General features: G+C 38.0%; 1 protein-coding gene and 1 non-coding gene across 4 annotated transcripts in view; one reads left to right on the top strand and one right to left on the bottom strand.

The window, feature by feature from the left end:
- Positions 1-26,254, top strand: part of PTN (pleiotrophin) — a 486,673-nt gene that overhangs the window by 438,526 nt on the left and 21,893 nt on the right. For all 3 annotated transcript variants that reach the window (XM_078059611.1, XM_036107754.2, XM_036107745.2), the window contains exon 2: positions 25,724-25,839. In XM_078059611.1, coding sequence (XP_077915737.1) covers positions 25,725-25,839 — 115 coding nt within the window. In that variant the 5' untranslated portion in view covers position 25,724. The remainder of the gene's footprint in view (positions 1-25,723; positions 25,840-26,254) is intronic.
- On the bottom strand, positions 1,886-1,958 carry TRNAK-CUU (transfer RNA lysine (anticodon CUU)). The gene has a single exon. It is a non-coding gene; the product is annotated as a tRNA-Lys (tRNA).

The raw sequence follows: 26,254 nt of genomic DNA, 5'->3' as shown, positions 1-26,254 counted from the left end.
TATATAATTTATATTTTTAGCTTTCTTGAACAGTAGGTCCAAACTTGGCAAACTCCAAATGAAGATTTTGTTTTCCCCAAAGAAATGTTTCTTTCCACCTCTATGCAAATGAATATATATAGAACACTAAATTAAAAACTGAAAAAAAATTGGCTTTCAATAAACATTAAATATATTTGATAATAAATGCATGTGCTATTTTCATTGGAAGCCCCTAGAATGTGATTGAATATCCTTTAAAGTATAAACAATAATCATAAATCGTATTTTACATGTAAGTAAAATGGGAAGTGAGGCAAAAACTAGACCCACGCAGAGCTCCCATCATCCTAGGAAATATTGGCCAGCAAGATAGGGCTATAAAACCAAGTCATAACTTTGTTGCTTCATCAAATTCCTGAGAGCTAATATATCCAAACACACGGTTTACTCATCTGAGCAAATTGTTCTCCTACTAGAACAATAGATTGCTTACCTGGGTAAACAGTTTCCTTATTAAACAACAGTTCACTTATTGAGACTCACTCATTCCTGGTCAATTCCTTGCCTTGAAAGATTGAACTTCAACCACTTGAGATCGGACCCCAAAGCCCCACAAATAGCCTCCTGAACCCACTCTTCCTGAGACACTGAGACACAGTCAAGGTTACATTCTTCCTTACTCTTGTAGATTTAGTGAAGTTAGCTTTGCTTAGTCAGTAGATCTTTTTGGTTGGTCTTCTGGGGGGGAAGTCCACAGCTGATATTAATTACCATACCCACCATTTATAACTTGGAAAATTTTCATTAAAGAAAAGAAGTCATCTAATAGATCTCCCTGGCTTACCAGTGGACTGTGCTATAAACATTTTGAGAAGCACACATAGCATAAGCTTTTAATTCTGTGGGACACCTTGTCATATCGAGCAAAGGAGCTACGCTTAAATTTTCATGAAAATCTTCAAATTTTAGTTTAAGTTCTTTAAGGATGAAGGTCGCGTATTTATTTTTATGTCCACAGGGTCTTGTATATATCAGCACTAAATAAATTCTCATTGATGATTGAGTAGCTGAAGGATCAATTTAAGGTCACTCCTCTTTCTAAATTTCTCTGGGAAAAAAATGCACATTTTATTTGTACTTAGATCACATCCTGAAGGACCCTAAGTAGAAAAGAACTCCATGTCATCCCCAAAATAGCTGACAAGCTTTACATGTACACAGTAATGAAGCTTGGCAATTCATAAGCTTTTTACAAGCACTCTGGAAGCAGTAGCTATTTAAAAGAAGCACTATAAGCAGAGATAACAGTGCATTCGTACACAAATTGTCCATGTGGAATGCCAAGAGGAGAAAAAGAAAAACTTTACTAGCGAAACAGCAAATCATCCACCATTTGGGGAACAAGCCTCATTTATTTGATGTGCTTTATCATAAATATAACACCAGGGTGAGATTTCAGTCTATGGAATGGGACAGCTAATGATTTCCTATCATAAAACATGAATGACACTTATTACATAATAGGATAATTAATTAGGATCCAAATCAAGTTAGCTTCTTATCTGGCTTCACTGTTAACTAGGTGTGTGGTTTGGGGTAAGTTATGCAATCTATAAAATCTTCAATTTCATAGTCTATTAACTGCAGATTAACAATGCTTGACATTGGTTATTTCACAGTGATTTTGTGAAATTGAACAAGATAGAATCACATCATTTTTGGGGTTGAAAAGTAGTTAATGGTTACTTAGTCTAATTAGAGCTTCAAATGGAAAAGTGCTTTAAAGAAAAACATCTAGTACCATATATGGTGTTTTAAACCTATCAGGCCTTCTGATTTTTAACTCATTCTCAACTCTTCCTCCAATTATTTTTTTTTTCTTTTTCCTTTTCAAAAGGACCTGCGCCCAACGTGGGGCTCGAACCCACGACCCTGAGATTAAGAGTCTCATGCTCTACCGACTGAGCTAGCCGGGCACATCCTCCAATTATTTATGTGTTTGTTTTCCCAAGAGAGTTGCTTTAGCTCTACACGTGCATCACCCAGCCTGGTGTCTAGAATTTAGTACACATCCACATCATAAATGTTTTCTGTCTATATGAATGATTAAATGAAAAACAAAATCTTGACCTTTGAGGAGTAGACCAGCCTCACTTTCTCCTGATTGACTTTCTTTTGTGTTAATTTGGCTTGCATATCCATACACTGGATATAATGTCCTCATTCTACCACTCTGAGCTGTTAGGGTAATTGAGGTGAAAGCAGGAATTGCCAGAAGATAAGAACGGAAGTTGCTAAGGAGGTTTTCTGGACGTGTCATGAGACTGACGCTCTCAGGAGCTCAGGCGAAGCAAGTCACCACAAATAGTGGAGTCTTGGAGTATTTTTAGAGAGCTGAAGGTTTATGCCTTTGTGTACTAATAATTTTTTCAACTAATTAACTTTGTGGGTGTAGTCTTGTAAAGCTACTTTGTGCATACTTTCCTATGTTGCTGATCACATAACGCCTTATAAACCTAAGTGTCCCTCGATGCTGTCGTACATCTATCAGTACTGTGACATCTATGGGCGCTCTAATCAGGGAAAACTGAGTTGTTGGGGGTTATTTGACTCTACTCTAAATGACCCATATGTGCATATGAATTTTTTAAAAATTTCCCTATTTTCCTTTATTTCTATGCTGATACCAGTATTCTTGATGATGGCCTTTATTTTTTTTTCCTTCCAATTTACTATAGGCCTGAAAACCAATTAGCCAAGCCTGCAGAATTACAAGTATAATTCAACATACAGTGATTAATTCCCTAAGGGAATCCACCACATTATATCGTTTCATTAGGTTTGGCTGGTCAGTCTTTTAAATTTTATTCATTCATTCAGTAAATGTTTGCCAAGTACTTAGGTACTTTAGTAAGTGTGGGGGTAGAAAGACATATAGGACACAGTGTTTTAGAAACATGAAGTTGCTGGATTTATATGCCAATAAAATAAGATGTTATTGTGTGGTTTTTAAGGAAATAAATATGATCTAGGTTAGCAACTACTCAAAATCTAGTTCAGATTTGCAACCGCAAGGTAATAATCTCTAATCCATTTGAGTGTTGTTCCCTGCTGTCATAGTCACATTTAGACATAATCAGAGCTAATTTTATATCCTGGTGTCTATATCTGAGTTACCAGGAACTCAACCTCATTCGTCTCTGAGAAAAATTAAATGAAATTGACAGTGAATAGATTCCAGCTCCATATAAGGAAGAACTTTTTAACCATTGGAGCTTCTCAAAAATGGAATGTACTGATTTGCCCATTAACTTCATTTTCCCACTCATACTTACCATCTGTATAAATTTTGTGGTGCAGTAAAACCTTCCTGGTATCCTGTGAACCACTGTGAAGCAAGTTATCTTTGATTGCTTCAGTTATTGATTTAAATACATTCAAATGCAGGACTTCACGGTCTTCACTGTTCTCTTTTCATTAATTTACTTCAAGTTGATACAGTAGTCCATTGAGCATGTCCTTTTGATTTTGTCATCAAAATAATTTCATATTTGCTCAGATTTGAAGTAGCGTGCACATTTAACTTTTATTTCGCTTATTCATACAATGTTTTACAGAATAAGGTTAAAGAGAGAATCTTCTGTGCCTTTCTTATAGGTATCTCTCCAGTTGACTTTTCCAGAGTGGTAGTTACCTAAATTTTAAGTGTACCCACCTTATAACATTACTGTCTAATTCGAATTTCATTGTCTTACTCAGAATTATGTTCTCGGTTATGGGTCAAATGTTGCCTGAAACCAAGATAGGGATTACTTGCAGGTAAATAATTTTCTAAAGCAAAAAGGAAACTGGCCATGAGATCACTATTATTAGTCACTTTCTCACATAACTGAATAAGATTTATTTGGCATGACTGAACCATTTTGATCTCTTAATTCCTCTTTTATAAGTTGCAATGGTAGTTTTATCCCTTAGGCTAATTATTTCTAGGAAGCAGGGGGGTTTCAATGAGTGGGGCATTTGATGCTCCCAAAGAAAGGAAGGAAACAATTAAATAACCTCCTTTTTTGGTGTGGAAACCATGCAGGCACACTTCAGGGGATCTCTGAAGGGGTAGGAAGTAGTGGATTCTCACACACCCTTATGAGATCTGATGCTCATGTCTGCATTTATTTCGACATTGCATACAGAGAATCATCAGGTGCAAGGAGAATGAGTGGGACTATGTATGAGAGAGAAGGATGGTGGAAAGAGGGGCAAATGATCATGTTAAGTAGAAAAAGAAAGTGGGCTTTTAGAGGACAAAGTGAGCGAGCAGAATCACAATCCCTGATTTTAGTGTTTCTAATTTCTAATAAGTCCCATTTCATTCAGCTTATTTGGTAGCAACCTTTTTGCCATCAATAAAAGTATGGTTAAAAAAATGCGAAGAATGAACCAGACAGAATGAATGGGGTTGGGGTATCCCGACCAAACTACAAGGTCATTTGATGTTTTAAACTAACCTGATGTAATGTTCTGGTTTTAGAAGATGTCACTAGGTCCCTAATGAAGTGAGTTTGCCAGCCTTCTAATAAGATTTTCCCCTTTCCCAAAGCAACACTCTGCATAATCAATTAAGCCTTTCCTTGATTTCTTTTCTTGTGAGTTTTTTTTCCCCCCGTTCTTCTTTATTTTTTTAGTCAATGAACTCAGCCCCAAATGAAAGCTGGAGTTGTATGAACTGAATTGGCTGGAACTAGTAGCTGAAAGGCATGCAAATCAAAGCGGCCAAGTTTCGGCTCTTCCGTTCTTGAAGGAAAGGCTAACTTCAATCCAAATGGCTTCCTGGGCAATTCTTTGATTATCCTAGGACTTTGTTCCTGGTATGGAACCAGACATTAATAACCCAGCTCTTGCAAGCTAACCCAAGAAAATACACATCACGTCTTTACCTTGTGGTGTCTTAGTACCCATCTGGACACTTCCTGGTAGTGTGGGAACTGTGGAGGAAGGGATTTTACTTGACTCATGGGGTTGGAGGGAAGCTGGATAGCCCTCATGCTCTTTGATATTTCCGGTTCCGTCCTAGCCTAGCACAGGGCCTAAACTACAGACAGAGGGGAAAGTCGGAGCTCTGGAAATCAGGTAGCCCCATTCACTTTGGTACCTATGCCAAGGGCAGGGACTTCTAATGCCCTCACAGATATGTATATATCAGATATATATCTGTCTCCATATATACACACATTTTGGGGAGGGGGCAAAATTAATTGTAATTTTGCTTTAGAAAATTATTTACTTGCAAGTAATTCATTTCTAGACCAAGTGTATCCAAGAATTCCTGCAAAATTAGAAAATCTAATCTCAAGACGGTTTTCAAGCATAGTGCATTTTTTTATTGCTAAATATTATACTTTATGAAGTTGACATCATGCTTTATTTTGTGGCCATTATTAAACACTAATTTCAATTTTTGCTATTTGATATTTTCTTGTTTTAGAGAGATCCTTTTTTTTTTTCCCTCCAAATTTCAAACATTTTTGAAGACCCTCAAAAAGCCTCTGGTTCTAGACTCTCTGAATATAGTGGATGCCAGGAATTCGTTCCCGACCCTGTGTTCTACTTCTACCACAACTTGCCTCCCGAAGAAAGGAAGGAAACAATTAAATAACCTCCTTTTTTGGTGTGGAAACCATGCAGGCACACTTCAGGGGATCTCTGAAGGGGTAGGAAGTAGTGGATTCTCACACACCCTTATGAGATCTGATGCTCATGTCTGCATTTATTTCGACATTGCATACAGAGAATCATCAGGTGCAAGGAGAATGAGTGGGACTATGTATGAGAGAGAAGGATGGTGGAAAGTTCAGAATAATAAATTATCAGTCATCCATTTAAAATTTGTACAAGATTTTCCTGTAATCTAAACATTTCTCTGGATATACTTTATATACATATTAGCTTAGAAACAGGACCTTAAATCAGTAGGCATTTCAGTTTATTACAAAGACATATAGCTCCTCTAAAAAATAAGTGATAGCTGTCTTCTGCACATATTATATTTTTTTAAATTTTTTTTTTAATATTTTATTTATTTATTTGACAGTGAGAGACAGTGAGAGAGGGAACACAAGCAGGGGGAGTAGGAGAGGGAGAAGCAGGCTTCCCGCGGAGCAGGGAGCCCGATGCGGGGCTTGATCCCAGACCCTGGGATCATGACCTGAGCGGAAGGCAGACGCTTAACGACTGAGCCACCCAGGCGCCCCTGCACATAATTACATTTTAATAAAGAATTAAATACAAACTCTGTGCATGTTCTTCCTATGTGCTGCTGTCACATCAGCTTCTAGAAAGTGTAGAGCCAAATACAGGGTAAATCATTAGCATGCACATAAAGAGTATGTAACAGGCATTTTGTATTTTCACTTTGTGGGTAAGAGCACGTGACTAATTTGGTTTTAACTGGTCTAGGTTCCGACCCCGTTTCTCAGACTTCGTGATCTAGGGCAAGTTATCTCAACTTTCTCACTTAAATTTTCTCACCTGTATAATTGGAATAATATCGACTGCCTTCTAAAGTTGTGTGGATAAAAGTCAGATAAAGCTCTTAGCACAGGGCAAAGTCTTTAATCCATGGTGGCTGTTAATCTTTCCCTACATTTATTTTCCCTCAGCCTTTTTCTTTATTTTTATTTTTTAATCTTTCTAGAATGTATATATCTTTAAAACCTACTTTAAACTTGAAGAGGCTGGAGGAAGGAAGGAAGGAAGGAGAGCAAATACTCAATTTTTTAAAAAAGATTTTATTTATTTGAGAGACAGAGATAGCAACAGAGATAGCAAGAGAGAGCACAAGCGGGGAGGAGAAAGAGAAGCAGGCTCCCCACTGAGCAGGGAGCTGGGAACATGGGGCTCCATCCCAGGATCCCATGATCGTGACCTGAGCCAAAGGCAGTCGCTTAACTGACTGAGCCACCCAGGCGCCCCAATACTCAGTTTTTTATTTCAGAAGAAATTATGGTTCAGAAGAAGTGTCTATTAAACTTCCATCTATGTAGGAGTTCACCTGGGGATCGTGACCTTGTTAAAATGTCGATTCTAGTTCAGAAGTTCTGGGGCGAGGCTTGAGAATCTGCATTTCTAACATGTTCTCAGGTGAGGTGGATGCCACGTGGCCCTACGGTAGCACTTTGTGCAGTAACGGTTTCAGAAGCGGGGTATGGATGTCATCTTTAGAGCTTTATAAAAACACAGAGTATCCAGTGCTAGGACTCCTCGAATCACAACCAAAAGCAGTGGGAGGGTCTCTTATTTCTCTTATTCTTTTATGAGTAAAAGCGTCCTCTCTCTAATCAAATTTACCTGACAGGGTCTCATCGGATTCTGTTTCTAAAGCAGTCATTGTCTTCGCCATCCTTTTGAGTCACACCAGCTCCTTTAGCAGGCATTTGGTCCCTTGACTCTTGGACAGCCTTTTCCATTATATTGTATCGGTTCTCAAAGCCTTTCATTATGTCACATTGAATATTTATTAGGCTCTTCTAACATAATAACTTGGCAAAGTGACACAGGATATTCACTGGCCCAGAAACGGTCTCTCAACTAATGTTATCTTAGTGATTGTTTCTGAGTTAGCTATTTGCTTTTTTAACTTCACAGTTATACAGAAATGTATCTCTGTGACATTCCTAGTGACCTCTTATTGCTAATTCCACCTCTCTGTAGACTTTGGCTTTGCTCATCATTTTTTACTTCTTGAAAACTTCCTCTTTGCTTGGTTTCCGTGATTCGACTCCCTTTGCTTACTCCTGTTACTCTTACCTTTCTGCTGCTATCCCGACTTACATAAAATCTAGAATTGTTTTCACGTTTTGTGTACCTCTTCAGTTCTTACTCTGTGTCTTCTTATTCTCTGGTCTCTTTGCGCAGCCCCAAGGCTTCCCACTCATTCAAGTAGCCTGTGTTGATTCCACTTTCATTTTGATCAGACCAGAGCTCTCTTCCCGATCAATTACCCCTATCGATTTCAATTCAGACGTGCTCCCGGCACTTCAAACTCAACATGTCCAAACAGGTCTTTCCTATCTCTTCTTAACCTTAGTCACTTAACGTCTTTAAGCCCTGATGACTGATCTGAAAAGTCAAGATAGTAAAAGAAACTAAATTGTATTTGCTGAGAATTCAGTCACATTTAATCCATGTCAGAGGCTTAGACTACTGTCCTTAGAATAGGTCATAGTCCGTATTCCTCAGGAAGGGGTCTATGAGCCCCTATTCTCTGCGTTGGCACCTGTCTCTGGATTAAGATCAGAATTGGGGAGATGGCCGAGATTTCTTCATCCATAGGAGATTCAGTTAATTTGATAAATCCAATCAGTATTAGCTCTTTGGTACCTTTTCTTTCTCCCTTCACTCCTTTTCCAATGTCACAGTTTTAAGTCTTTGTCATGCCTCACCTGGACTGGGTCAGACGGCCTTCTCTCAGCCTCCCTGACTCCAGTCCTGTGTCCTCCAGTCACTGTGCTGACTGCTCACAGGGTGCCCTCTCAGAAGCCACAGCCGATCGAGGGTTCCTTGGAGCTCCACATGTCCTAAGGTAAAACATCACTGCCGTCCTCCACAAGGAAGAAACACCCAGAAACGTGGCTTCTCTCAGTTCCTTTTCTATTTCCGAGCTTTTCTCTCTGATGCTCTAGCAGTCTTTAACTAATAGTTGATTCCTGGAATATATCACACTTACTCAGATCGGCTGGCCTGTGCCTGAGTGTTCTTCCTTCCCTCACCTCATCTGTTATTTGGGACGAAACTCAAAATTAGTCTTCTTTGGAAGTTTTTCTTAAAATCTCTGAACATACTTAGGTAACTGTTTTATGCCCATTAAAAAAAATGATTACAGCAGTTTTTAAACTTTAGTGCATCGTAATTTTACACATAGAAATAGTGTTGGATTTGATTCTTTTATGGCATATGTTGAAATGATCCTATGATTTTTCTCCATTATTCTGGTCTCCTGTTAATGCAGTGAAATACATGAGCATTTGATTGTTAAAACAACCTTGTATCCTGGAATAAACACCACTGGTGATGATTTATTGGCTCTTTAAATATTTGATGTATGGATTTGATTTACTAGTATTTAAAAAATATTTTTATGTTTATGTTCATTAGGAATATTGGTCTGCAGTTTCCTTAATATCCTTGTCAGGTTTTGGTATCAAGTAAAATTCATTTATACTGAATTTTTTTCCTAATTATCTTAATCAGATTTTTAAAACCTCAGATTATGATTCTGGATCTATTTCCTTCTATAGTTCTGAGTGATTGAGTAATTCATGTTTTTTGAAATTTTGTTAGGTACAAATCCATTTGGTAGTATGTCTTATAGATTAATATATATTTTCTAATTACAAAATGTCCCTCTTAATTGTCTCTTTCTTCAAGTCTATATTGACTAATATGACTATAGACACCAGCCTTTTTATGATTACTAATTTGGTAGAATATCTTTTCCTATCTTTTTACTTTCAACCTTTTTAAAAATATATATAGTTAAAATGTGTCTCTTGTAGATAGCGTATAGTTCAGTATTGCTTGTTTATCTAGTTTGACAATCTCTGTGTTTGGGTCAATATATTTAGTGTATTTGTACTTAATGCAATTATTTGTGTGGGTTTAAATATATACTATCTTGCTATTTCTTTTTATCCCATCTGTTCTTTTTTCCTTTGTTTCTCCTTTCCTGATTATTTTGGGTTAATCAAAATCTGTATCTTTGACACATAACTTTCTATTTAAAATGAACATTTTATCACTTTATGTAAAATGCAAAAGTCCTTAAAACAGTATAATTGCATTTCCTTCATTTTTATTTAATTGTTGTCATACATTTTACTTCCACATGTGCTGTAAACCCTACAACAATTTATTTACAATATATGATATTTATAACATGTTACATATATAAAATATATATGGCTATAATTACTTATTACATACATTTTAACATCTATAATACATACATACATAGACTATTCCCTTCAATTTGAACAACTGCATTTAGAATTCATTATAAAGAAAACTTGCCAGCATCTAATTCTTGCAGCTTTTTTCCTGAGAATGTATTTATTTGCCCTCAGTTTTGAAATATAATTACAGTTTGTGATTTTTTTTTTCTTCTGTCAGATGTTCTTCCACTGTCTTTTGCTTCCTGTGTTTAAATCAGAAAATGTCATCCTTGTTGTTCTAGTTGGCATCATGTACCTCCCTCCGTAGTTGCTTGGAAGGTTTTTTGTTTTGTTCGTCTCTTTAAATTTTGTTTTCAATAGATTGAATATGAAGTGCCTATGTGAGGTATATTTATTTTTATCATGCTTGGGGTTTGCTGAGCTTAGTTCTGTGGGTTGATGTTTTAATCAAACTATAGAAGTTTTCAATGATTATTTCTTCAAATACTTGTGGTGCCACATTCTTTCTCTTCCCTACTTCTGGGGCTCCTTCCCTGGAGCGCGGTAGACTGTTTAATGCTGCCTCCCGGGACACTGAAGCACTAATTTTTTTTTTTTTTAATACCTCAAGTTTTGAGTTCAGATCATTTCTATTGATCTATTTTCAAGTTCAGTGAATCTCTCTTCTGCTGTATCTAATCTTTCATTAACCCATCCAGGAAACATTGCATATGTATTTTTTCAGTTCTGTAATGTCCATTTGATCCTTTTTTACAGTTTTCATTTTTCTGCTAAGATTCCTCATTTATTATTGTGGTGTTTCTATCTTTTCATGGAACCATTGACAGTATTTATATCTACAGTGCTCTTCTCAGTTAATTCCAACATTATGTCATCTTGGAATCTTTTTTTTTTTTTTTTAAGATTTACTTATTTGAGAGAGAGAGAAAGAAAGAGTGTGAGCGGGGGGGGGCAGACGGAGAGGGAGAGGGGAAGAATCCCAAGCAAACTCCCCAGTGAGCACAGAGCCTAATGCAGGGCCCAATCTCATGACCCCAAGAGAATGACCTGAGTCGAAATCAAGAGTCGGCTGCTTAACCAACTGAGCCCCCCCATGTACCCCTTGGAATCTATTTCTGTTGACTGCAGTTTCTCTTAATTATGCCCTATTTCACAATTCTTTGGCATGTGCAGTTTTAAAGCTTTATTGAATTTAACTGATATACCACAAACTGCACATTTAATGTATTCATTTGATGACTTCTGATTTATGTATATACTTGCAAAATTATCAACACAATCAAGATAATTAATATGTCCATCACTTCCAAAAATTTCCTGATGCCTCTTTGTAATCTTTCTCTCATGGTCTTCCCAATGCCCCCAGATTCCATATCTAAGTAATGATCTGTTTTTTGTCACTATATAAATTTGCATTTTCTAGAATTTTATGAAAATAGAATTGTACAGTACATATTATTTTTTTGAATAACTTCCTTTACTCAGCACAATTTTGAAATTCATACATGTTGCATGTATCAATTATTTTTTCTTTGTTTATGCTTAGTAGGATAACATATGGTTATGCCACAGTTTATTTACCAGTTTACTTGTTGATGGACATTTGGGTTGTTTCCAGTTTGGCTATTAGAAATAAGTAAGCTTCTATGAATATTTGTGTATAAGTCTTTGTGTAGCCCTAAGTTTTCATGTCTCTTGGGAGAATGACCAATGTAGAGTCGTTGGTTTGTATGGTAGATATGTTTGAATTCTTAAGAAACTGCCAAAATGACTTCCAACGTGCTTGTAATCAGAAGATTAAGAGAGTTAAAATTACTCAACATTTTCCAACACTTGCTATGGTCAGTCTTTAAGTCACTTGAGGGAGTATGTAGGGGTATCACATTGAGGTTTTCCCAATAACATTGAACATCTTTCATGTGGTTATTTGCCATTTGTATATCTTCTTTGAAAAGTGTTCGGTTCTTTTGCCCATATTTTTATTGGATTTTCTTATTGTTACTGAGTTGTAATTTTTTTTATATAGTCTAGATAAACATCCTTTAGTAGATACATATTTTGCAAATATATAGTTATATAATTGGTATTTGTATATTGATCTGGTATCCTGCAACATTACTGAACTCACTTGTTAGTCCTGGTAGCTTTTTGGGATAATTCCATTGAATTGTGAATAGAATCCTGCTCCTTGCAGGCTCTTGGGTAATTCTAGGTTCTTGAGTTGAGAAACCCGGTACAGCCTTTGAGGTACAATTAAGATTTACTGGATAAAGATTTTCCGTAAATTCTTTGCAATCAAAAGTAATAATCAGTTCCTTTTCTGGTACGGATTTAATAGTCTGTGACAGACCGATCAACAAATTTAAGTCCCTCTTCAAGTCTCACTTCCCAGGTGGGCACTTTCATTAGGTGTTTGACTTTTGGCAAATGTAGAAGAGCTTCTTCTCTGAGTTGGTGCTAAATGCTGCCCTGAGAATTCTCTGTCTCAACACAGCCATACGATATTTATTCTTTACCTCCCCAAAATATACAATATTGTTGGATAATCTTCATTCGCTTAGTGGTATATTAGTGAACATGAAAATCTGCATGCTATTTTGTTGGTTATGTTTTTAATTGAGTCACTTCATGTGGACAAATAAAGCCACCAGCTCTTAGAGATCCCATCTGAACTCAGTAGTTAATAAAGCTGTACTGACCCGTTGAGAAGAGTATGAAAACATGGTAGTGATCTTGATGGAAATACCTTTTTACTTGAAACTGAGATTTACACTTTTTTTTTTCTTCTAAATCTGCTATGTGGCTGATGCTTGATTTTTGACTGTTAAACCCACCTTGCATTTTTGGGAACAAACCCAGCATAATTCCTGGTTGATTTTGGTGGTACATTGTTTAGGAATTTTTTCATTTCTGTTCATAAGAAGGGCCTGCTCTTTTACTTCCTCATTTTCCTGGTCTGGTCTTGACATGAAGGTTATATGGCCACATAATATCAGTTAATGGATATTCTTTATTCTTCTTATTCTCTGGGAGAGTTGTGTAAGGTTGGAATGAACTGTCTTTGATTGCTTTGTGGATATTGCTTTTTTATTTAACCTAAGGAGACTTTATACTCTTTTTTTTTTTTTTAAGTAACATGAAAGTTGCAAGAAATCTCTGCATATGGGTTTGTCCATGAAACCACTGCTCAGATCAAGGTCAAAAGAACATGTGGTTGCTTTGCTGAGCTAGGCTGAATGAGTATGTTTTCAGGCCACATGGGGCATTTGTTTATGACTTGTTAATACTATTGAGAAATTAACTCAGTTCATTAATACAGATGACTTTCTTTTGATTTTTACAGCCCCAAATTGAGAAGTGTCCTTTCAACTATTCAGAAGAGATTTTGGAAGAACATTAGACATTCTTCTTTTATCATAAACACATTTGCTTTTAGTTATAGCATTTTTGTATCTCACACAAAATATGGTATATACTTTTATTGCCTTGGTCTCTATAATGAGTTAATAATCTTGTAGGGTTCACGAGATCAGGTATAATTCACATCTGTGTCTCCCTTATAACATAGCCTATTATCTTGCATGTAACAGGTGGTCCCTAAATATTTACTGATAATAATTAGGATTTCAAATCTCTGCCTGCTGTGACTCCAGCTTAGCTACACTACACTTTCTTCTTTTTTACTACAAAACTACAGTAAACTATAGCTTGTAAATTGAACTATTTACTTAAATTGGTCTCTTGGTTTCCCACCTAAAACTTTAGCTAATTTTATTTCTCTCACTGGAATGCTCTTGTTCCAGATTTACTTATCGGAATCCAAACCATCTTAAAAGATCGTATTGCCACCCTGTTTATTAAGCTGTCCCTGGTATCCTTTCATAAGATACACTCTCTTCCACTCCCACTGTCTTCCTCTGAGAACCACCAGAGCTACCGCTTTTGGAGAACCTAAGGGGCCTGTCACTTTATATCTGTTATCTCATTGTCATCTTCAAACAGATCGTAAGCCTACATAGTAAGTTTCCATAAAGGAGGATATTGAGTGTAAAAGATTGACTACTTTGTCCAGATCACTGATATAATAAACAATGGAGTCAATGTGGAGGAAATCTTGCTGACTCCAAAGCCTCTTCTCTTTCCATAGTATTAAAAGAAAATTTTTATTGCCATATGACTTTCCTGTTATATCATCCTCATAATTATCATACTTGTTAGACTATGTGTTTGATCTTTGATAAGAGGATAAAATCCTGTCAAATTCTTGTAAAGTATGGAATAGTTGAAACATACACTTGTGAAATTTCTATTTTTACATACAGGAATTACATAAATTCCTCTTAATACCACAAGCAAGGTATTTTGAATACTCAAAATATATTTAATATTTCCATCACCATACTTGAGACATCTGTTCAGTTCAGTTCTGCTTTTTAAACAAATTATTGGCATATCCCCTCCAGTATAGACATGAGATTGGCTAGACAGGTGACGATTAAATTCATTTTTCATTTTTGACTACTGAAACTTACAAAGAAACCAATGAGGAAAGTCGTGAAAGAAGAGCTGCTCTAGCCAAAGCGGAGATAAATGTGAGGGACATGGGAAGCTTCAGCTGACCTGCTCAGGATGCCCTTAACACCTTGCACCAGCCTTTGATGCCTCTCTGTGGAAACCCCAGTGCTGTAAAAAAATCACTGCTTTAGCCCAGTGATTCTTTTTCCTAAAGAAAATCAGAAGGGTGTGTGTGTGTGTGTGTGTGTGTGTGTGTGTGTGTGTGTGTGTGTGTGTGTGTGTGTGTGTGTGTGTGTGTGTGTGGTGTGTGTGTGTGTGTGTGGTTTTTGAGTCTTAGATCTTATTCTTGACTCCCAATTATAGTACCTTTGTAATAAACCTCCCAAAATGAAGTCCCTAAAACATCTGGAAATTGATAAACAACAACAAAAAAACACAGCCCAAAGAGTAATCACATAAAGAGTATCTGGATGGACTGCTGAGTGTGGTGGTTGACCCCTTGGCAGTGACCTACAGTCTCAGCCATGTTTGTACAACAAGCAGCCTTTCCTCACTCTGTGATCTTCCCTTGCTTCTCTTCTCCAGACTACTGAGTGACTCTGTCTATGTTCCTCTCTCACAGCTCCAGGATGTACTCATTTCCTCTTCCTCCTCTTGAGGTCCATCCATTGCTACCTGCTACCGTATACTCTATATTCTAATCACTTTTCACCCCTGCAGATATTACAAACATCTTCACACATTTGCTTATGTGGTTTCTTCTGCCTGAAGTTCCCTTCTTTGCCTCCTTTCTAAGAAGACTTCAACTATTTTTTTTTTTTTTTCAAAAAACAGACAAAAATGCTCCAACCCTCTACCTCATTCAGTCTTGCTAAGCAAAATTATTACTTCGGCCTATGCCCTCAGATAGCACTGTGTGTATAATTTTTCCATATTATTTACCACAGTGAATCATCATACTTATCTCTCTTTTCTCCCAGTTAGAACTTTTTTGAGGAAGGGCTGTATCGTGTTCATTTCTCATATTCCCATGCCCAGCAGAGACCCGGCCCTTAGCAGGTGCTCTAAAAAATTGGCAAATAGATATCTAACAAAAATATCCTAAAATATCACACTTCTTCAGCAGGTGCCACCATGCCATAAAAATATTTTGGCCTGAAAGTTCCCTGTATTTGCATTGAGTTATGCAAAATTAAATTGAATGCCCTACTTTATCAATCTAATTGATATGCACTTAGTTAAAATCAAAGGTGGAACGCTGTTGAATTTAGTTCTCTGCTGTGAGCAGAGTACACCTGAAGTTATGCATGTATGTGCTTGGGACACATTCTTTTCAAGGCTTAGTATTTAAATAAGACAGCTTAACAAGGCCAAAATGAAGGGCTGATTTAGTAACAGCTTTCGTTATAAACATAATGCCTATTTATGTGAGACTTTAGGAATGATCAAACCATTCGAGAATAAATCAATATGATGATTTTAGACTTGAAGAAAAGTTACTGAAAATAAAGGGAACGTATAAATAAGGAAAAATAAAATTAAAACACTAAATTCCCAGGGTGCCTGGGTGGCTCAGTCGCTTAAGCTTCTGCCAACAGCTAAGGTCCTGATCCCAGGGTCCTGGGATTGGCCCCATGTTGGGCTCCCTGCTCAGTGGGGAGCCTGCCTCTCCCCTCCTTCCTGCTCCCTGCTCGTGCTCTCTCTTTCTATCTCAAATGAATAAATAAAATCTTTAAAAAAAAAACCAAAAACCACTAAATCCCCCCTGTAGAAACAAATCTCTCTCAAATGTAGGAGACAGAAGAAATCACCATTATTAAGTACAGGTATAATGTGGAAAGATAAATTTACAATGGTGTATTTGTCTAGCTGACCCTTTGTAACTTTAGAAGTCAACTACCTCTAATGAATACTCCGCATTTCACAAGCAAGGTGGAGAAAGCTGACTTAACTAAAGAATAATAAACTACTCCAAAATCAAGGGTCTTGAGCTGTTTAAGGAACACATGAATTCAAATGTGTTTTTGTTACTATTGCACCTAGATAACACCCAGTGCGCAGCACATCCCCTGGGATGTCTTTACATTTCTGGGTGTTTCCCCAGCCCAGCCTTAGTATGATCTCAGTGGCCAGGACCTACTGCTCTTCTCCAGAGGTCTGCTGTCTTGGGAGAGAAGACAATTAGCAAACACAAATAAAGACGTAACGCAGCCAACATGGATTTGTGCCAAGGAAAATGTAAAGCCAGGTGAGGGAACCATCCATGTGTGAAATTGGTGCCATTTTAGGAAGTGGCGTGAGTTATCCTACTGGACACCGGGCTATTTTTTTCTTATTTATGTGATTCTCTTCATTCATTTAACAAATGTATCAGTGACATCTCTCTGTCAAACACTGTTCTAAGCTTTATAAATGAACGTAAGGAAACGATAGTGTCCTGTCCCTTAAAAGGTTTATGGATTCCTGGAGGAAAATGCATAGTTTGTGTACACACACAATTATATACACAAATACACAAACATAGTCTCAATCACACATGCGCACACTGAAAGTTATACTAGATGTTAAGGCTTTTTTTTTTTGTTAAGGAGGCTCCACACCCAGCGTGGAGCCCAATGCTGGGCTCGAACTCACTGCCCTGAGATCAAGAATCGGACGCTTAAACTGACTGAGCCACCTAGGCACCCCTGATGTTAAGACTTTTGATAGAACTTCAGCGTTAGAGGATATTCTGTCAGTCGTTCTAATAGGACCTCAAAAGGGTCATGGCTTGTATCATTGGCAGTTTTCTAAAGATGAGCATTTACTTCCTGGCTGGTGTGTGGGAGTGAGTCAACTAGCTAGCCAGGAACCTGAGGAAAATCCATTGACTGCTCAGTGACTACAGTTTTTTTAATTCTCTACGTGCTTTGTGCGTTACAATTAGAATGTATCTTTTTGTTTTGTTTTTTAAGAAAGGAATAATTGTAAGAGAGAGTCAATTGCTAGTAATGGTAACAAAAGAAAAATCAAAGGGGCCTTGCAAAGTGGTGGTTACTAAATATAATGGTGTAGTGGGCTCATATTTTTCAGTTTTATATGCTTCGGTTTATAGAGTCAGTAATATGCCACTTTTACGTTCAGGGTTTGCAAGTGAGCAGAGCCTAAGGATTGGACATGGCACAGTGAGCTCCCAAGATAAAGAGGACAATGTTGCCTTGACAAAGGCTTTGTTGAAGGTTAAATCTCTTATGGCAAACCTTGGGAGGTGATAAGAGTTTGCTAGGTAGAGAGATGTGGGAAAGAACTAGTTGTGTGGGATGGCTGGAGCAAAGGATCAGTTGACTGAAACAGTGTTTTTGAGTTTAGAGAATTAGAAGTCCTTCTTTCTGGCTAAAGACACATGGATTGGGTGCAGGAGGGAGAGCAGAAGTGAAAGGAATTCCTGTGAGAAAGAAAGATTTGCAAATGTTCTAGATATTCTGTCTACACCTTGGCTTTACGGGAGTATAGATCAGAAGGAAGCAAGAAAAGGCCACTTCGTGCTAGAAGGTAAATTACAAGATAGTACAGTCAGCTGTGAGGAGGAGAATTGGATTGCCATTTTTGCCCAGTGGCAATTCAGTGGTTTACCTTCTATTCTAGGAAATCCCACCCCAAATGCCAATTTGTTGTCCTAATACCGTTAAGGATGAAGGGGAAAGGGGGCTGCAACAGAAGTTAAGAAAGTCTCCTGACAGAAGGCTCTGTGGGTCTGCCCTGTGCCAGGTAGTGTGGTGCTAACTTTTCATGCATCCTCTCTCACCTCAAAACATGGTGAGACAGGCTTTATAGCCATGACTCCAGCTAAAGAAAATAAGTTCCAGAGAAATTAAATGTAGGGCTTCATTACCTAGCCAGAGCGGGGATTCTAACTGAGGGCTGACTTACTTATTCCTCTGTATCAGATTGCAGCAGGCAGATACGAAAAGGATTAAGAGGAAACTAGAATATTCTAAAACTCTAAAAGTCGATCTCCAGTTGCTTTTGATTATAACAAATGAAAGCAGTGAAGGAATCATACAACTAACCCAAGTCGCTTTTGAACTCATGTGGCTCCAGAAAATAGTTGAGTAAGCATGCCTTCACATCACTGTCGTATTATGAAGCGTAACCAAATCGATTTCCATTGAATACTTGCTTCAGTTTATTGATTTTTTTTCCTTTCTCATCCCTGAATGTTTTTGTGTATTTAGAGTTGAATTTGAAGTAGAAACCCATTTTCAAGAAACCTACACATCCCTGTAAAGATTAATAAGGGTCATAGGTGAGAAGGCTACGTGGTTTTAGTCAAAATGGGTTTCCTGCTATATTACCAAGTCAGAAAACAGGAGAAAAGAACACTCTGGGATATCATGTTTAAATTAAATAAACAGTGGTCATTATTTTTCTTGGGAAAGGTAAACATTTCTTAAAACAATGATTTGGTTGGTTTTATTTTTTGAAATATGAGATATTCATACAGATTATATGCTGGTAAGATTTCAGGTTTGACTGGGCTGCTTACTAGTAAGTCAATAGGAGTGAGAAATGGTTGATTGTTGGTCAAACCATAAGTGGACCCAGAGACTGTAGCAGAGTGGAGAGAACAAGATCAGTGAAGAGGATCAGATGGCTAATTATTGAATTCCAGAAGAATTATAAAAGCTTATTAATACTATTCCATCTCAGAAGACAATAATGAGTAGTGAAAATGATAACTAGGGGCCTTGATGCAAAATATTTATCAGTAAGAGATACCATATTCTTCTGGCTCCTTCTCAGTCATCTATAACCACCCTACCTAACTAGTCCTCTTCGACTCAGTTTATCACGTCACCTTTTTATTTTAGTCATAAAATTTACCACAGTCAGAAATTACCTTATTTACTTGCCTATCTGCTTCTGTGTTATCTTCTGACTTTGCCCACTAAGTGTAAGCACCACGGGGTCAACACTCTGGTCCATGTTCCTCAACTCCTTGTCACCACTGCCTAGACCAGCCTATGCTATGAAGGATGCAACTCTTACATACACAGAATTTTTGAATAATTGAGTAAATGGATACACCATTTGTGATACTTCAAGTATTAGTTAATATTAACATAACATTTATAAAGTACTTAAAACAGCTCCTTGCACATAATACAATAAATGCTTGTTAACTAAACGAATATCTTCCTGACTAATACGAGCTGACCGATCTCCCTCATTCTAAATTAAAGTCACTTCTGATAAAAGAACATAGACATTTAATTCTATGACTGCAGTCATCTAGAACATGATTAACAGTTAATGCTCTGTAACAGAATTTCTTTTTTTTTTTTTTTTTAATATTTTATTTATTTGACAGAGAGAGACACAGCGAGAGAGGGAACACAAGCAGGAGGAGGGGAGAGGGAGAAGCAGGCTTCCCGCGGAGCAGGGAGCCCGACGTGGGGCTTGATCCCAGGACCCTGGGATCATGACCTGAGCCGAAGGCAGACACTTAACGACTGAGCCACCCAGGCGCCCCTGTAACAGAATTTCTGACCTTCAGTGGTTTTGTTTGCTTTATGGGGAACTTAAAGGAAATTAAATCTTTGGCCTTAACTGAATCCCTGTCTTTGGTTTACCTTTAAGAAAGAGAAATGCAGAATAGTTGTCCTTCCCTTATACTTCATGACATTTTGTAGTTCTTATCAGAATATAGTGAACCATAATTGGCTATTTGACAGTATAAACTTTGTTGGAGTGCAAGCTTCGTGAGAACAACCAAAAACTTATCACTGGTCATTGTTGTATCCTGAGAATATAGCTCAATGGCTGGCATAAGGTAGGTGTCCCAGAAATGTTTAATGAAATAATGTGCTAATGTGGGGAGGAAGGAGGTATCAGGATATTTTTGGACTCTTCCTGAATCCTCACATAAATACAGACGGGGCAGCTTTATAGATAACAAAACTACAACCTAAGGACAAGGTTTAAAGCAACACTCAGGATAGATTTTTTATTATTTTTATTATTATTTCTCACAGCTCTGGAGGCTGCAAGTCCAAGATCAGGGTGCCAGGATCACTGGGTTCTGGGTCACAGACTGCCAGCTTTTCATTGTAACCTCACACAGAGAGTAGAGACAGGAAGAAAACTCTCCTAGGACTCTTATAAGGGCACAGATCCCATTCCTGAGGGCTCTACCCTCATGACCTCATTGGATCCTTATTCCCTCCCAAAGGCCCCACCTCCTAGTACCATGCGGATGAGGAGCGGTAGGGCTTCAACATACGAGTTTTGGGGGGATGCAAATATTCAGTCCATACTAGTCCACCAGTAATCACTGAGTACTACCCATTGCTGTTACCATCACAGAAGAGCCAAACACAAATATTATGCGGCTCCTGGTGAAACAGCACAGTGCCACTTACAGTCTCGCCAAACGGGTAACACCTGAGTCAGATTAAGCCTCTGCATCCAGCTGCCAATTTGCAGCTGAACAAAGGAATGTTGAAATTCATCGTGAATTTGCAATCATCAAAATCCAGAATGTGGGATACTGCTGATTAAATGGCCTGGTTCTTGTAAAAAGTGAAAAGCAAGAAAAGGGAAAAAAAGGGGCTGGAGGATAATCCTATGTAATAAAAGCAATTTAAAAGACATCATTTTTTAAAATTAGATGTGTCTAAGGAAGCTCACTCGAATCGAAGCCTCAAGAAGTGCAAAGAAGTAATTACTGCCTATTAGTATTGGAGGTACAGGGCTATAATGGGGATGGGGAACATGGTAAAGCCTTTGGATATGAGTGGAAAATTAATTTATCTTATCATTCACTAAGTTATATGTTTGCTTTGTGTGGTTTTCTATACCTCGTGTTTTATTTTACAATAAAAAAGGTAAAAAACTATTTCCCAGGAGTTTGGGCAAATAGATCACAAAAAGCCTAGAAAGGCCTAGTGATGTGTAATACATGGTACAGAAACATTACACATCACTCACTGATGACTCTGAGTATGTAACTATGTATACACTGATTACCTATGACTCTGCTTTAGATTCTGGCTGTGGTTTCTAGCCCAAGTTCTTCAGTAAATTTCATATCCCCTGGCTTAGACAAAGGATGGAGAAATCAGTTGAGCATGCATATTAATTCCTCTGTTTGAGATCATGTTTTGGTGATATTTTTCACTAGCAAAAGGTTTACTGAGCAGCTACTATGGGCTGGGGCCCTGGCCTAGGTATTTAAAACAGGAAGAGGGGATTGGAATGGTTTTTCCAACCAGAGGGCATGAAGTACAGTTTAAAGTGAGATTTGTTTCCCCCCATTTCATACAAATTAAATTGCATTGACATGTTCCCTAATTCTCAACATGGAACCTCTTGACTTCCATGAACTTCAGAAAAATACTGGGGTTAAAGGGCCTTGAGTTTATTTTAACCTAAGAAGTCAAAGGGCAGAATGAATTTATGCCCTGATAATGCTGAACAAGTCTTTAGCTGACAGTCAAATCATCCCTCTCTCTCTTTTACTGTTTCATTGTTTTGTGTTTTGCTTTTGAATAATATTAGATAGTTCAAAGCATGATGCCTGTTATTTCTCAGTAAAAAGCAATATTATCGTTTTGTAATACAAATATTGAATCGGTATGCTGGACACCTAAAACTCATATAATGCTATATGTCAATATACCTCAATTTAAAAAACTGAAGAGAAGTATTTCCTTGTAGTAAGTAAGATGAGTGTAAGGATGAATTAACTTTATTCAGCAACTAATAATACATTTCTTCATATTCTGGATTGGCTGTATGTCTACATCTTCATTTTCACAGCAAGCCTCTCAAGTAGTTGTTATAATCACTCCCACTTTGCAGATGTCAAAACAGAAGTGCCAATGGTTGTGGTTTGCCTGAGGACATCCCCCAAATTAGGTGGTGGAGCTGAAGTTTGAGCCAAGGCTTCTGTCTCAGGGTCCCATGTTTGTCCTTCCGAACAGATCGCTAAGGGGCCAATTCGATTCCAGCATCCTTGTCTTGTGTTTACCCCAGAGGCTGATTGCCTTTTAAAATTCTAGATCCTATTAAAATGCTAAAGGAAGGGGAGCTCTCTTTTTCCTTCTCCTCAGCTTTTTCTCCAGGGAAGGGACAAGGATTTAGTAAACTAATGCTTTTCCATTGAGTTAGTTTCTTTAACTTCAATTTCCTTTAATCTCTGAGCTTTAGACTTATTAGTGATTGAGATGAACTCAACAGGAATTTCCAGACATCACGATCCATCTATGGCAGTTTTCCAGTTGACCGTTCAACCCGATGAAATTCAATCTGTCAGGGCAAGCAAAACGAAGAATGGCAGTAAGAGGAGGTGAAGATAAGGAAATGATTCAGAAGAACAGCCGATTTAGCAAGTCGTCGTCTTCCCCTGTTTTATTTCCTTCAGTGCAAAAAATTAGCCATGATGAAGGTCCTTGCCTCTGTTCATCTAGCACGCCCCTGGAGAGCGGACAGGGTTAAACTATTTACAGAGAGAACTTCTGCCTTTACTTGATGCTGAGGACAAATAAACAATCAGCTATGCAAATACCACAAGCAGGGGAACTGTTAGCTACACAAGTACTAATTACTCAAGTATTTACTACAGCAACAGAGGCATCAGCGTGCTAATTGGGCATTGTTTGGGAACACTTGAATTTGGGGATAATTTTAATCCTCCCTTTCCTAAAACCCCTTACTCTCTTAAATAATCTTTGTTCGTTTTCGCCAGCCAGAAAAATCGAAGCTATCAAAATATAGGCTCAAGCAGGATAGCAAGCAAAGCAGGAGGAATGGGAGAAGGAGGTGAGAAGGAGAAAGATATACTCCAACTCAACCCCATTGCTGATGGCACATGGTACACAGGCGACTTTCTGTGCACGGGGACTAGGGTGCATTTTTCCTCAGTGCATCTACAACTGAAATGCACCGTTCATCCACTTCTTCAGGCTCTGAATTGTTCTGAATTAATATCAGAAGCAGAGAGGGCGCGTTTCCATTCTAACTCTCCAACTTTCATCCACTTCCTCTCTCTCCTTCCTGTCAGCTCCTACTATGGGTAAGATAATCCCATGACTCAAAACAAGTGTATCCTTAGGACATTCTGGTCTGGGTGAGGTTTTTTTCCCTTGAAATTATAAGTGAATTTAACTTGAGTAAGAGAAGCTTTTTGAAAATAAATATAAAAGTAAGAACTTAGCAATGTAAAACTAGAAATGCTGAGGTTAAAATTAGCCAGTGACAGCACCTTTCTATTAATAACTGTGCCTGCCTAGATGGCCAAGGTTCTTCAGAGGGGCTCCAAGGGCATTACAAGGATCAGCCCATTGTGTGGTCAGAAAGTTCACTCATGAGCTGTGCTTTCTCACTGGGAACTTCTGAATTCTCAAAGGACTCTAAATCACAATGTAAATGCTTCAGGTGTTCATAGGTAATTGTTAAACACACAGGCAAATTCTACGTTGGAAGGAAATACATTAAAAGTTTTGAATTTAAAAGTTAATTTACCCTTTAAGAAAACTCAAATGAGGGCGCCTGGAAGGCTCAGCCAGTTGAGCATCTGACTCTTGGTTTTGGCTCAGGTCATGATCTCATGGGTCCTGAGATTGGGCCCCGCACTGGGCTCTGTGCTCAGCGGGGAGTCTGCTTGAAGATTCTCTTCCTCTGCCCCTCCCCCCACTTGCACACTTGTATGCAGGCTCTCAGTCTCTCAAATAAATAAATAAATCCTTAAAAAAAAAGAACTCAAATGAAAACTCTCTGCCTCTAAAGTGGTTAGTCACTGAGCGTAGGTTTTCAGACAGCCTTTGGAGAAAACAACACAAGACCTCCACTTTGATTCACTTTACCCCTAATAATTTTACGTGATGTTCAAATATATGAGAATGTATAGCAGTATAGAGGCACCAGGGTGGTCAACTCTAAGAAGTCTTGCCAGCCAGGAAGTCTAGACTGGCTCCTCATATCATTCATGCCCAAGGAAAGGCACGGGAAAAGTCTCAGAATCAACAGGAACGTTTCTGTGTGACCATCAGTGAGGTACAGTTACAAAAATTTAGCATTAGGAGGATTAACAAAGCATCCGGTATTAGATTTTAGAAAGTGATGGAGATGGTGAGTAGCTAGTTAGGACTTAAGAATCCATGAAAGGACCAAATGACCAAAATATTCATTTTAATTAGTAAACAAAATAGGCTTCATTTATACCATGGAATCCAAAGTCATCAATTGAAAAAAAAAAAAAACCACTAATAAAGAATGGCACTCCCATGACATAGAAAGGGAGACAAATTTACTGACAAGGATGTCACTTCATAGATGATTTTGAACAAGAGAAATTATAGAACAGAATGTGTGTGTGTGAGAGAGAGAGAGGTTTTATTGTGAGAGAGGTTTTATTCACACTCAAGGGAATGTAAAGTCACTCTTCTGGGAAAAAAAAATCCTCAGAGCTAATGACCATGGGTAACCATGTTGACAGTTAGTTGTCATGAGCGACTTCAAGTTCCAAGGGAGTCTTTCTAATGTTATTCTGGGATTTTTGATTCATATCAAATGTGGAGAATTTCAAATTATGAGTGAGTGTAATCTCTTTATTATATACTAGAATTGAGAAGATTTTTAGATTTTATGTGAGCATACACATGTATTTGATATAAATCAAAGTGTGCCAGTTCAACTTCTGTCTTGTGCTTCCCTCTTTGGTGGACCAGTGAATAATGGAACAGTGATGATAAAATAATCATGATCATGGGAAACAAAGTCAGAGATGTTGGTTATTATGACACATCTAAAGATAAAGGCAAACCATACACTGGCACAGATAATCCATTAACTGTGTCCATTCAAATTATCCATGTGGACTACAACACCAGGGTTGTTGCTAGGAAGTGTCAGGAGTTACAGAGATGACCATAGTTACTGACATTACCATGTGTCCCCACCAGCAAGATCAACTGCAGGAGTCCATTCAAAAACATGCCATGAAAATTCTTTTGCTTCCGTAATTCTTGAGTCATACTTAGCAAGTGATTGTGTGTGAAGTTCTTAAATGGAGAACCGTTGTATTTTTGTTTAGTGAATACCTGACTAATTGCAGAAGAACACTTACTTCAGTGGCTGTTGGAGAGAAAAGAAAGAATTCTGCCCAAGAGCACTGATAGAAATCTTCCGAAAATCTATTCCAGAAATGGAAAATGGCGCCCTTCATTAAGGAGTTCCACCAGCCTTCCTCTCTGACTTAGGCTGACACCACCTTCTTCTGTTTCTCTGTTTATTCCTAGAATGCAGTCCCAACAGTACGTGCAGCCGCGTCGAAAATTTGCAGCTGCCTTCCTGGCATTCATTTTCATCTTGGCAGCTGTGGACACTGCTGAAGCAGGGAAGAAAGAGAAGCCAGGTAAGCTGTAGGGTTATGAAGGCAAGACTGTTCATGGATTAATGTCCATCTAATCCAAACTGCCTGATTTTTGTCCTCCCTCCCTCCCTCCCTCTCTCCCTCCCTCCCTCCCTCTCTCCTTTCCTTTGTTCCTTCCTTAGAAGAACCTAAGTGACATCCCCCTGATCCCCCCACCATAAGTCCTAAAATATAGATGATGATTATTAACATAATGATCATATTAGTAGCTACTATGTACAGAACACTGATGAGCAAGCAGGTGTTTTACTTATGTTGAGTCTCTTCCTCAAAAAAGAGTCCTGCAGGGAAATTTTGTTTTGTCTCATATTAACAAAGGGGGAAACTGAAGCTCAGAGCGATACAGCCGCTTTTCTATGTCACTCCCATGTCATAAATAGTAGGCTGTGGAGCTGGG

Source organism: Halichoerus grypus, chromosome 12, assembly GCF_964656455.1.
Source record: "Halichoerus grypus chromosome 12, mHalGry1.hap1.1, whole genome shotgun sequence".
NCBI classification, from domain to species: domain Eukaryota; kingdom Metazoa; phylum Chordata; class Mammalia; order Carnivora; family Phocidae; genus Halichoerus; species Halichoerus grypus.
Note: the sequence above shows the minus strand (reverse complement) of the source record. Positions and strands in the feature narration are given on the sequence as shown.